This window comes from Ranitomeya variabilis, chromosome 6 (genome assembly GCF_051348905.1).
Source record: "Ranitomeya variabilis isolate aRanVar5 chromosome 6, aRanVar5.hap1, whole genome shotgun sequence".
NCBI lineage: Eukaryota > Metazoa > Chordata > Amphibia > Anura > Dendrobatidae > Ranitomeya > Ranitomeya variabilis.
In genome coordinates, this window is record NC_135237.1 from 367676772 (window position 1) to 367689907 (window position 13136).

Genomic DNA, 13136 nt, shown 5'->3' on the forward strand with positions numbered 1-13136 from the left:
CTAGCGGAGTGCGGTAACGCAATGTCTTTTTCGGGGTCGCGTTAAACGTCCCCGCTAGCGCACATCCCCGATCTGCGAGAGCGGGGAACGGACCTTGGGCGCGCCGCGGACGCTGCAAGCAGCGTCCGAGGTGCGCTACAAAAGACCGGCACATCGCTAGCGCGTGCCGAAAATGACACGCGCTAGCAAGGCGCTTTAACATTGCCGGCAATGGGAGCGCTAACGGACGCGTTGCACGGCGTTAATTTCCCCGTGCACCGCTGTCCGTTAGCGCTCAGCCATAAACGCAATGTGACTCTAGCCTAACAAAAACAAACTGCAGTGTTTTTTTTTTTTTTCCAAAAACACTCTGTGAATCCACCTTCAGGGTAGTAGTCTATTTTTCAGGTTACCATTTCGTTTTAAAGAAATTCTGATTATGTAATATTACTAGAATCTCTGCTTTAATTTTATATATACTCTGCTCCATTTGCCATGAGTCATTTCTAGCCGCTTGATGCCTCTTTTCTGCCGGCATCCTCAGATCTTCTTTTCATTAGCCGGCTTATTGCGTTGTCACATGTGCGTCACGCCACAACAATGATATCGTGCCAGACTGGCTAATCCAAAGAAGAGCCAGAGTTGCCGTCTGGTAAGAGGCAGTTCACAGGGCCCCTGTCCAGTGGCCACAGATTATTGATATGGCCAGTGCACCAGGTCTTGTGAATCAATTTGTACCAGCTCCAAAAATTGCCTATTTACATCTCTTCTTTTTTTCCCACAGTGCTTCTTAAATCTTCCAAACTATCTGTACAGCTATTTAATGTCTAATGGTAATAGGTGTTAAGGATATTGAGATTTTTCTGGCTAACACTGTACCACAATATAATTTGTTATTTTGCATCAAGGATATTGAGAAAAACGCAATGTACAGTCCTATACAGTAGCCATAACTGTTAGTGCTTATGGTAGGTACAGTTCAACTTTAAAAAAAAAAAAAATCACATTATATGAATTTTACATAATTAATTTGCATTTTATTGCATGAAATAAGTATTTGTTACAGTACAAAAACAGAACTTAATATTTTTGGTACAGAAACCTTTGTTTGCAATTACATCGGTCAGATGTTTCCTGTAGTTCTTGACCAAGTTTGCACACACTGCAGCAGGAATTTTGGCACACTCCTCCATATAGATCTTGTCCTGATCTTTCAGGTTTCGGGCTGTCGATGGCCAACATTGAGTTTCAGCTCCCTTCAAAGATTTTCTATTGGGTTCAGGTCTGGAGACTGGCTAGGCCACTCCAGGACCTCAAAATGCTTCATTTAGATCCACTCCACTACTTTGCCATGTCTGTATGTTTTGTGTCATTGTCATGGTGGAAGACCCAGCCACGACGTGTTTTCAATGCTCTTACTAAGGGAAGGAGGTTGTTAGCCAAAATCTCTCGATGCATGACCCCAACCATGGGCCCTTCAATATGGTACAGTTGTCCTGTGCACTTTGTAGAAAAGCACACTCAAAGTATGAGGTTTCCTCCATCATGCTTCACTGTTGGGACTGTGTTCTTGGGGTTGTAATCATCCTTCTTCTTCCAAACACGGCGATTGGTGATGATGCCAAAAAGTTCTACTTTTGTCTCATCTGACCACATGACCTTTTCCCATGCCTCCTCTGGATCATCCAAATGGTCATTGGCTAACTTCAAATGGGTCTGGACATGTGCTGATGTGAGCAGGGGGACCTTGCATTCCCTACAGGATTTTAATTCCTGACAGAGTAGTGTGTTATAAACAGTAATGTTTGATACTGGTCTCAACACTTTAAATCATTGACCAGGGTCTCCCATGTAGCGCTGGGCTGATTCCTGGCCTTTTTCAGACTCATCCTTACTCTACAAGGCGATATCTTGATTGGAAACCCAGAGCAAAGAAGATTGACAGTTATCTTGTGTTTCTTCCATTTTCTAATAATTGTGCCAATGTTTGATGCCTTCTCACCAAGCTGCTTGCTTATTGTCCTGTAGCCCATCCCAACCTTGTGCAGGTCTACAATTTTGGCCCTGGTGTCCTTAGCTCTTTGGTCTTGGCCATGGTGGAGAGTTTGGAGTGTGATTGAGTGTGTGGACAAGGTGTCTTTTATACAGGTAACGAGTTCAAGCAGGTGTAAGTAATACAAGTAATGAGTGCAGAGTAGGAGCGTTTGCTAAAGAAAAGCTAACAGGTCTGTGAAAGCCCAAATTCTTGCTGGTTGCTAGGTGATCAAATACTTATTTTCTGCAGTAAAATGCAAATTAATTATTTAAAAATCATACAATGTGATTTTCTGGGTTTTATTTTTAGATTCTGTCTCTCACAGTTGAAGTGTACATACAATAAAAATTACAGACCGCTCCATTCTTTGTAGATGGGAAAACTTGCAAAATCGGCTGTGTATCAATTACTTACATTCCCCACTGTGCATAATTTCCTACATTGTGAACATCTGTAAAATTACATAGACCGGATGTTTCTAAAGTAGTTCATAATATTTTACAGAGTTTAGTTTGTTTAAATGTTTTGTGCTTGGTTGACAACTTTCGGATAGTGTAATGCTAGAATCGAAATAGAAATTTCTAGTACAGTGTTATTTCCATCTCAGCCTTTTATGGATGAAAAGACGTAAACCATCCTGGCTCCACCAGGATGGAGATGGAGCTACAGGAATAGCTGAGAACAGCCGAGCTACATGGTTTCCGTAACACATGTAGGAGTTACAGAAGTAGCGTAGGCTACTTTCACACATCAGGTTTTTGCCGTCAAACAGGATCCGGCAAATTTGTAAAAAAACGGATCCTTTGCAAATTGTGAAAAACTCATGCAACGGATCCTTTTTTTGTGCTGGATCCGTTTTTTTTTTGTTTTTTTTTAATGAACCTGGGGATAGTTTGGACTTCCTGTTAAAGAGAGAGAGATTTTGCTTGATTGTATGGAGAATGCATGGAAAACCGGATTCATCATTTCTCATGTCAGTTTCATCCGTTTATCGCTGGAACCGTCGCCTGGCGTTTTTTTCGCCGGACAGAAAAAACGTTCCTATGAACGTTTTCTCCAGCCTCCGGAAAACTAGTTTTAGACGGATCCAGCAAAAAACGGATGAAACGTGTGGCCATCCGGCGCTAAAACAACTCTATGAGAAAACGGACTCTGTGTAAAAAAAAAAAAAAAAAAAGGAACAGTTTTTTTTTCAAAACTCGCCGGATTGTGCCTGGCGGCAAAGACCTGATGTGTGAAAGTAGCCTTAGTCCTTTGGCCTGTGCTGTGCCATTTCTATAGGAGTTTTGGAATCCACATAGCACAGACGCTCCAGAATATTTTCATTGCTCCATCTACAGTGGTTAAAGCAAGAGCGGTTTATTCCCATCTCAGCTGTGAAAGGATGATATGGAATTAGCCCCTAAGTTACAATTAGGCATGCTATTGCTTACATGTTTCAAGTCTTGTGACCCTTTTAAAGGAGTTTTCCCAGTGTACGTTATTCTCCCATCCCTTTTCGTATCAATACTTAATGATCGCTAGGGCTTAGATAGGAACCCTTTCTGAGTGGAGCAAAGGTCGAGCATTTGCACCTCCTCTCCACAAATTCTCTGTAGGACTGCCCCAGGAAGCATAGTTCTGCGTTTGACATTTTCCTATTGATTAGGGTTAACTTATAAACTTGGTACAGCCCCTTTTAAGATTTATGCAATGAATCTTCTCCATCAAATTGGATACATATCAATATATGGTAAAAACTGAAAAAAATCACCTCCAGCTTCCTGGGAAGCTTTGACAGAGATCACTGAGTTGATCGAAACGCGTCGCTCTTTCATCTGTCTGATGTTTTTTGTCCCGGAATCCTTAATGGAATTTTAATATTTTTCCAATAAAGGAATTTGGAAATTTTATCCTAGGAGATGGAGGTGAATTTTTTCAGTTTTTACCATGTATTCACGTCTGACCAGGATGGACCTCCGTGCACCGGTGTTTCATTAGGTGAGCTGGCTTTTTTCTCTTTTTTTTGTTCACATATCAATATATCCTAAAGAAAAAAATGAAGAAACTGCCTAAAGAAACCCTTCAGATTCCATTTCATTCTTCTATTTAGTGATAGGACAGTGTTTTTCATCCCTCACTTATACTTTAATTCCCCTGCCCGGAAACCTGGATGTATATTGCTCTAGGTCAGTGTTCCCCAACCCCGGTCCTCAAGACCCGCTAACAGGTCATGTTTTCAGGATTTCCTTAGTATTGCACAGGTGATAATCGCATCACCTGGACAGGCAAGAATTCCATCACATGGGATATCGAAGGAAATCCTGAGAACATGACCTGTTGGTGGCTCTTGAGGACTGGAGTTGGGGAAAACTGCTCTAGGTTAATTCAGACTAATACATTCACCTTTTATTTTTTTTAATATTCTCAATTTGCATAACCAAGTGAAAATGGTAATCTGGTAAAAATGTTACATCTCAGAGAATTGGTAAATGTAGTACTGTAAATGGAGAAAGTTATGAAATCTAAACAATCAGCTTAGAAAGGATATTTTCCAATCGTGTTGTTACTTAGTATATGGATGCATTAATTGACTCTTGCACTTTTTCGCTATTAAATATTCTTACATGTTCATTTCTCTACATGAGCTGCTCATTTCATAGCCGGCAAGCACTTTGGCTCAAGGATTTGCTTTTATGTTCCATTGAAAATGTGCAGCATTTCTTCACTTTGTATCTTTGTTAAATATAATAGATAAAATGATCTCTAGTGTCACAGCAGTAAACTTTGCAGTGTTTTCTCTTTTGGCTGCTGGCAGCGTACATAATACATATACTTTTACTTTAAAATCATAATTTCCTTCTGATATTATATGCCATCATCTTAAAGTGTTTGTTTAAAGAAGTATCCTTAAATGTTTATTTTGTGATCCCTCTTAATTACCTATGTATTGATGTGTAAGAACATTAAAATACTTACTGATTGCCATCTCCCATTTCCAGTGACATTCTGATCCTACGTGATCACTCTTCTTTGTCAGATCACACAGGGACCCTTCTGTAATTGAGGATGCTACTTCCATCAATGTTAGTCTCAGTGTCAGATCAAGACTCTGTTAACTTAAATTGAGAAAATGACTTCTGGTGCGCACACAAAACCCCCTGTGTGAGCCAGTTTGTCTGTTTAAAGGTCACGTGGGCAAGAATGTGGAAACTAGGGAAGATTGCAATAGGTAAGTATTTTAATGCTCTTTCACATCATTAAATACATAGATAAGAGAGATTACAAAATGAAAAAGTTGATGAGACCTCTTTTAAGCATATGGACAGCTCTGGTGGCATTTTTTTTAAAACCATTTTCTAAGTTGAGTTAATTTTCAACTTTAACGTGGTCATAAAAAATTGTTTTAGAAAATTGGTTCAGGAGCAAAAAAAAAAAATCTAAGGCCGGTGTCACACTTGCAACTGCATTGTGAGAAACTCATGCGAGTCTCTCGCTTCAATACCCAGCACTGCCGCCGGCACTCGGGATCGGAGTGTGCGGCTGCATGTATTTCTATGCAGCTGAACGTTCTGGTCCCCGTGTGCCGGGTATTGAGGCCAGAGACTCGAGCAAGTTTCTCACAATGAATGCAGTTCCAAGTGTGACACCGGCCTTAGTGTTACAAACACTGAATCAACTAACCATAGGTCTTCTGTAAATTCTTCTGTCTCAAATTCTTCTATTTCTTTACGTGATACCTGACCAGACTTGATGATCTTGAAATCGGGGCTCTGTGGAGGCCATATCATGACCTTCAGAACTTCTTGTTCTTCTCTATGCTGAAGATAGTTATTAATGATATTGGCTGTATGTTTGGTGTCATTGTCCTGCTGCAAAGAAAATTTGGTACCAATCAGATACCTCCTTTTAGGTATTGTACAATGTATCCGCCTCTATTTCTCAGCATTGAGGACAGTTTTTTTTTTTTATATATCTTGACCCCAGAGCTGAGAGTATTTGTTGAAATGCAGCACCAAACTTGCAAGTAACCTTCACCATGCTTTGTTACTTACAGACACCGATTATTGTACTGATCTCCACCCCTTTGGTGAAGAAACTTCCTTCTGTTACATCTGAAAATTTAAATCGGTCCAGAGCACCTGCTGCCATTTTTTTGCATTTCCTATATTTCTGTGCATGTTTGAGTCACTTGTCCATATATCCATTCCGTTTTTTAGCGGCAATTGTAGCATGAAGACCACTTCTGACCAGACTACCCCGAACAGTAGATGGGTGTAGCCAGTGCCAGTCCTGAGCTGATGACCCTGTTGGATACCTCCCCAGTTTTGAAGGGGAGTATGCATGGTGTTTCTTGTCTGCTGCATTACGTTTCCTTGGTGGATTACTGCATTTGCATCAACATCTGAATGGCTCCAAATTTATTCAGCCGTAGGACAACAAGCTCAAACGTACAACCAATGTCTTTAAGAACTATCTTCAGTGCACAGAAGAATGAGTCCTGGAAGTGAATAAATGGCCCCCACAGAGCCCTGATCTCAACATAGTCTGTCTGGTATTACTTAGACACTTCAAAATTTTAATTTTATTGATGGAGAAAAATTAGTACTTTCAAATAACAGATCCAAAGGAATACAGGCATGTACAACTCGACGTTTGAGCGTGATATCACCTTTCTCAATATATGTCTGTTTCTGCAAGAACAAAACAGTTTTAATACATCATTTGAAAAAATAAAGAAAATAAAGGGTCCTCTGATACATGGAAATATCTGTTTATCTCACTTAATAGATCCATAGAAACAAAAAATATAGTAGTCAGTTAGCCTCACGAGAGTGAGAATGTTACACCCATCCTATTTAGGAGGTACTGAACAACTGCTCCAACTATGATGATAGTTTCAAGCTCAAATGGTTCACACAAATGCATACTATCCTGGTATGTATGTAAATAATAATAGTGATCATCATAATCCTAATAGTTCACTTCCAGGCATATTATAGAATAGGCATTATATTAGACGTCTTGGAAGCGGGTAGCAAAACAAAAATGCCACAAGCAAAATGCAGGTATATTATAAACATAATATTAAACAGGTATAATACGTCTTGGAGACAGGTAAGAAAGCAAAATACCACATGCAGCATGCAGAAACAAAATGCTGTAAGTAGGTGCAGGAAAAGTCATTTTACCTGGCAAGCTCAGGGGCCCCGGGTGGCAGTTTGTGGTATCCATGTGTGCTGGGGTGTTGCTCAGTGCACATTTTTATAGTCCGTGCGGAAGTGATAAGCAGTGCTTCTGGTGTGTTGGCCGCCGATGTGGAGAAAATGAACCGCGCATGCGCGTTCCGAAGACAACCGGAGAAAGCCGAAACTTTCAAAGTGAAGTGTATTTATAGAAATGCACAGAGAAGCATCAAAAAGTTCACAAACGCTATTGTTATTATTTTTTTTTATACTTAGACATTTTCAGCAATGCTGCCCACTTAGTGCATGCAGGGAAAATAGCCCTCCTTATTCTACATAGAGCTTAGATGGATTCAGCTAGTCCGTTTTTATTCATGTGATGTCATAGATCTAATGGAAAACAGAAGAATTTGCTGGGTAGAAAGGGAAACTGAGCAATTGTAAGCACGATGCTATAAAATATGATAGCAATATATTAAGAAGATAACATTTTTGATTAGAGGAGGCGAGCTTCTTTAAATTGTAGTGAAACGGTTGGATCATGATAGACGACGACCTCAATTTAAACTCAGTTTACTTATTAAAAAGTGTTGGAGCTGATGTAAAAGCGCCAAGTCTTTTTATGTTCTAGTGTAAACAGTTTGGCAGCGATGCACATATATTTCTGGAGAGATCATATCGGACATCATAGTGAATTTTGCTTTCTGTTTCATGAGCATTTTGGAAATCTTCAAAAATTAAACAGAAAAACTGCTGTCTAATTTACTGTAGGCTGTATCTTTGCTACTGGGAATGATTATGGCACGAATAATCATAACATATATATATACATACACATGTATATGCACAAACACACATATACAGCTATGGCAAAAATTAAGAGACCACCACATCAAAACCCTGTCATGGGCAGCCCAATCTCCAGACCTGAACCTCATTTAAAACCTCTGGAATGTAATCAAGAGGATGATGGATAGTCACAAGCCAACAAACAAAGAAGAACTGCTTACATTTTTGCACCAGAAGCAGTGTGAAAAACTGGTGGAAAGCATGCCAAGATGCATGAAAGCTGTGATTAAAAATCATGGTTATTCCACAAAATATTGATTTCTGACCTCTTCCAGAGTTAAAACATTAGTATTGTTGTTTCAAAATGATTATGAACTTGTTTTCTTTGCATTATTTGAGGTCTGAAAGCACTGTTTTGTTTTGTTTTTATTTTGACCATTTCTCCTTTTCAGAAAAGAAATACATAATTTATTGCTTGGAAATTCGGAGACATGTTGTCAGAAGTTTATAGAATAAAATAATAGAATCAAAAATATACCTATAAAGCGAAAAATCAGACAAACTGAACATTTTGCAGTGGTCTCTTAATTTTTGCCAGAGCTGTATGTGTATGTTGCGTGTGTATGTGTTGCGTGTGTATGTGCTGCGTGTGTATGTGTTGTTTGTGTGGGTGTGAAATATATAAATATATATATCATTATAACACAGATGAAAGGGAATCCGGTCTGAATACCTACATTTATTGCTTCTGGCAGGGAAAGGCTTATGCATTATGTAGTTTCCATGTTTGCCAGTGATGAATCATCTCTCTATGCACTTGTCATTTTCGTATGCATCTTGAATATGGCGAGTAATACTTCGCAAAGTGCTGACAATTGTTATTTCTCACAACATGGGAAAATATTAAAAGGCAAAATCCATGTCCTTTCAATTAATGTGCTCCGCAGGAAGACCTTTGTCTGCATGGTGTGACCCTTCCTGCATTTCTGAACAAGAAAGAAGAGGGCTTGTAGTTTACTGTGTATCTATATTGTCTTTGTACTATATAAAAGTATTTACAGCAGCAGCGTTACATTTACAGCAGGAGGAACAGTTTTACTGCATTAGGCCACAATAAACCTTCCATCTTTGTTGCTTCTGTTTTATTTCTTAATATTCTGTTCTTACTAGAAATCTATATTCTCTATAAAGGCAATGTGTGTGCACGTACAGTGAACTATTGATGTAATTATTGCAGATGACTCCCAAGTCCAAGAGAAAGAGTATTCACAGCCGAATGCTGCGTCCTGTGTCCAGAGCCTTCGGTGAGTATATTGAGCAAGTGTCTGCTTTGCTTTAGGGAGTATTTCAATAACTGATTATGAACAGAACAGAAAATGAACAGCATAAAATATCTTTATATTTTCGTGGCCCATAAAGGTTAAAAAGCTTTCTGCTCATCTGGTTTGTTTTTTTCAAGAAATGGAATTTGACCTGGACAAGGCTCTTGAAGATGTCCCAATACACATAGAAGACCCTCCGTTCCCCTCCTACAAGCAGGACAAACGAGCATCCAGTGTCATAGCAGAGTTGCCATCAGAAGAAGGGAAAAAGCTTGAGCATTTTACTAAATTACGACCAAAGAGAATGAAGAAGCAGCAACCCAGCAAATCCAATGTTAGTACATGACTTTATATGTAATCAATTCTTAAAGGAGTAATCCCAAAACTCTCGCTTACATCGCAGGCAAGACGTGTCTGACCACTGGGACCTCACAAATGCTGAGGACAGGAGGTTTTTAATCTGTTTTCTGCATCTCTTGAGGTTTTCACTAACCGGTAAACATTTAGGCCCTGTTCATGCAGCAATTATGCAGTGTGTCTGGAGGTTCCATCTGAATCCCCAAAAAACTAGATTGAAGCAAAGCCCACCCTTACAGGTCTATAGACTGAAAAACACACTGAAATTAGGACCCAGATTCTATTTTTTTTTTTTTTTAATTTTTGAGGTAATGTCTCTTTTCAAATAGTGTAGAAATGAAGTCCACTATGTTTTGTACCTATGTCTTGGCGAAAAAACTAACCTCTTCCAAAAATTAGCGCAATTAGATTCCATTTGTGGAACTGTAGTCTATGGCTCTGTCACAGGTTCTGTTCGAATCCCTTCTTTTACACACCCCCCCCTCCCCCCTAGATGATTTTATAATCAGGTTCTCATGTAAATTATACTCTAAAAACTGGGTATTTTACATAAATGCAAATATTTTTGAAAAATTAAAGAATCAGAGAATGACGTGGTTAAGTATTAATACCGGCAATCTTTACAAGAGTGGTGCTAGTCTGTCCCGTGGAGACTGTTGGATTCAAGGAACCAATGTCTCCTTGCCTATGCTAGAAACCCAATGTCTATACATGCAGTCAGCAGTCATTACAGAGACTAAAGAGATGTTGTGATAGTGCACTCCTAATTATAAATTGGGTGTAGTATTTCTTAGTGACATATAATTCCTGTGCCATTGGGTATACAGCCTAGTGGGCCTGTCCCTATAAAATTCTGATGACAGATCTGCATTAGGCTCTGTTTTAGCATTGTTCAGTTTCAGTTTGACACGAGATACATATGAGGCCTGACCCTCATCCAGACCTGCTGATGTAAGCCATGCCGCAATTCTGTAATTGATGGATATGAAAAGAACATGCATCAGTCCGGCAATACAGAAGCTATCAATTTCATATGATGAATATTTATTGAATGTTGCTTTCTAAAGGCATGAGACCTACACTAGATTGGTTGCTGCATTATCTGTTATTTTATACAGTACATATAGAAGGTTTCATACTGCATAATTATTCTTTTCTGCTGCTAAACATACCGTAGTATTTTGCCTGTTGTATCTTGGTTATGGCAGGTTTATATAGATATAGGTAGTAAATCTAACCATCCTGCTTATTATTCCAGCAATCTGGAGCTGAAGCTGCTTCCGATGGAGATCAGAATGGCCTGATACCTAGAGTAGATGAAGGTGTGGATGAGTTTTTCAGCAAGAAAGTGACAAGACTTGACTCAAAGTAAGTTAGATTGTCTGTCCAATTTTTATCATCTTTTTGTTACAAGGGTTGCCTGGCAAGAAGTCTAGAATCTCCAGCAATTCTCTTTAAAGAGGTTATCCGGGACTTAAGGTTCTTTGCTTTTGGGCTAAGAACTTACAGGCAGGTAGTTTCTAATTACCTGCCTTTTCTACTCTCGGGAAATCTCCCCAGGCTCAGGCAGTGACTCTCCTGCTTCTTTTGACCTCACCTCAACAGAATAGCTCTTCCTCTTCTCTTTTGCTCTGTCGACAGGTCTTCAATGTTGATGTCATACTGATTGACAGCTGGCTCCCTGCAGATGAGCAGCGGGGAGCCAGCTGTAAATCAGCATAATATTGGTAGAGACGTCCCGTCGACACAACAGTGCATAAGAGAAGAAGCAGCTCTGTCAACATGATATCACCAGAAGAAGGAAAATCGCCGGCAGAAGCGGTCCCTGATTGCTCCGAGCAGGAACAGATCCCCGCAGGCCAGAACTATCTGCCTGTAAGTTCCTAGCCCAATAGGTAAAAAAAAAAAAAAAAAACTAATTCCCAAATAACCCATTTAATTCGCTGGAACTTGGAAGAGTTTAAACGCTAGAGTTAAATATTTTATTAACATGATATAGGCTAACACAAATAAAGGGCTCACTACTGAATATTAAAATAACAGATGAATTAAATGAATTCATGGATTTACTTTCACAAACCAGTATTTTCAAACAAGCAAAAAAAATCTATATATACCGGTGTATAGATTTAACCTGACTGGCTATTAATTGAAGACTGTTATGGCCAGTTTTAATTGCAGTTAGAAATATGCAGCTCACCTTTAATCAATATCATGGATCAATAGCTCTCGCGGGTACAACAAGTTAATTCAATCCAGCACACAGTTCTTTTAAAATCTAAAAAAAAGTCTGCATTAAAAAAAATAAATAAATCTGTTAAATGGAATCTGTCAGCAGGTGTTTACTCTGTAATCAGAGGACATCATGAGATAGGGGTTAAAACACAGAATTAAAAAAATGTCACATTTCAGGCTGTGATGTTGTTTACATAAACTTAAGGTTTAATCAACTGGTGATTATCATTGCTGTGACTAGCTGGCACATTCTTCCGAGTTTAACTCTGCCCCTTCCTGTGATAAGCAGCTCACTGTCTATAGAGCCCAGTATGTGCGGGGTTAGCTTTCTCAGCTCTGCTTCATGCTAAATCTAAAAGCTCTGATTTTGTCAGTACAACCTCACCCAGTAATCTAAGTGACACACCATTAGAATCAGGGTCTCTTTTCCATCCTCATCCTGCTCTCAGATGAGGTAGTAAAAACCTCCTCACAGATTCGCTTTAATATGCATAAGCAACAAAAACCACCAAAATGCAGACATATACCTTACATCAGAGATAAAAAAAAAGACACTACAGATCTGTGTTTCAAATCCAAATGATCCCTTAATCTTGATTAAGGATCACTGTAATCTGAAACCTGTTGACCAGGACCATGTTTCTCCATCTCTGATGTAATATACAGTACCGGTGAAAAGTTTGGGCGCACCTGTTAAAATAGGTTTTTTTCTTTCTTCTTATTGGAATGAAGGCCTCAAAGCCACAAAGTAACACATATGAAAACATGGAATAAAGATACAAGTGTGAAACAGAACAAATCAGAATGTGTGTGTTGACCTTTAGATTTCTCAAAGTTAGCCCCCATTTCACTCTGATGATAGCTCTACACCCACGTGGCATTCTTTTAACCATTACATCTGGAATTTCTTCCAATAAACATCAAAACTCACCAGCCTGTTGAAAGTGTTTGCAACCATCCTGCTGTTTTGGTACGCTGTTCCATACAGCACTGAGCCCTATTGCACAACTGTCCTAACCAAACTATGGTAAGAACAACTCAACTAAGTGAAAAACAACAACAGTTTGTCATTAATTTAAGACATAAAGGTCGGTCACTCTGGAAATTTGCTAAGTCATGAAAACAAACAGTTGCTATGAAGAAACTAGCTTTCATGAGGAGTACTCCTTGTAATGCCAAGAATTACCTCTGTTGCAGAGGATAAGTTAATCCGAGTTACCAGCCTCAAAAACAGCACCTCAAATAACAGTCCAC

At 39.2% G+C, this 13136-nt stretch overlaps 1 protein-coding gene across 2 annotated transcripts in view; it reads left to right on the plus strand.

Moving 5' to 3' along the window:
- CARMIL1 (capping protein regulator and myosin 1 linker 1) overlaps positions 1 to 13136 on the plus strand; it is a 352298-nt gene that overhangs the window by 311711 nt on the left and 27451 nt on the right. For both annotated transcript variants that reach the window (XM_077270002.1, XM_077270003.1), the window contains 3 exons: positions 9206 to 9272; positions 9428 to 9624; positions 10906 to 11015. In XM_077270002.1, coding sequence (XP_077126117.1) covers positions 9206 to 9272; positions 9428 to 9624; positions 10906 to 11015 — 374 coding nt within the window. The remainder of the gene's footprint in view (positions 1 to 9205; positions 9273 to 9427; positions 9625 to 10905; positions 11016 to 13136) is intronic.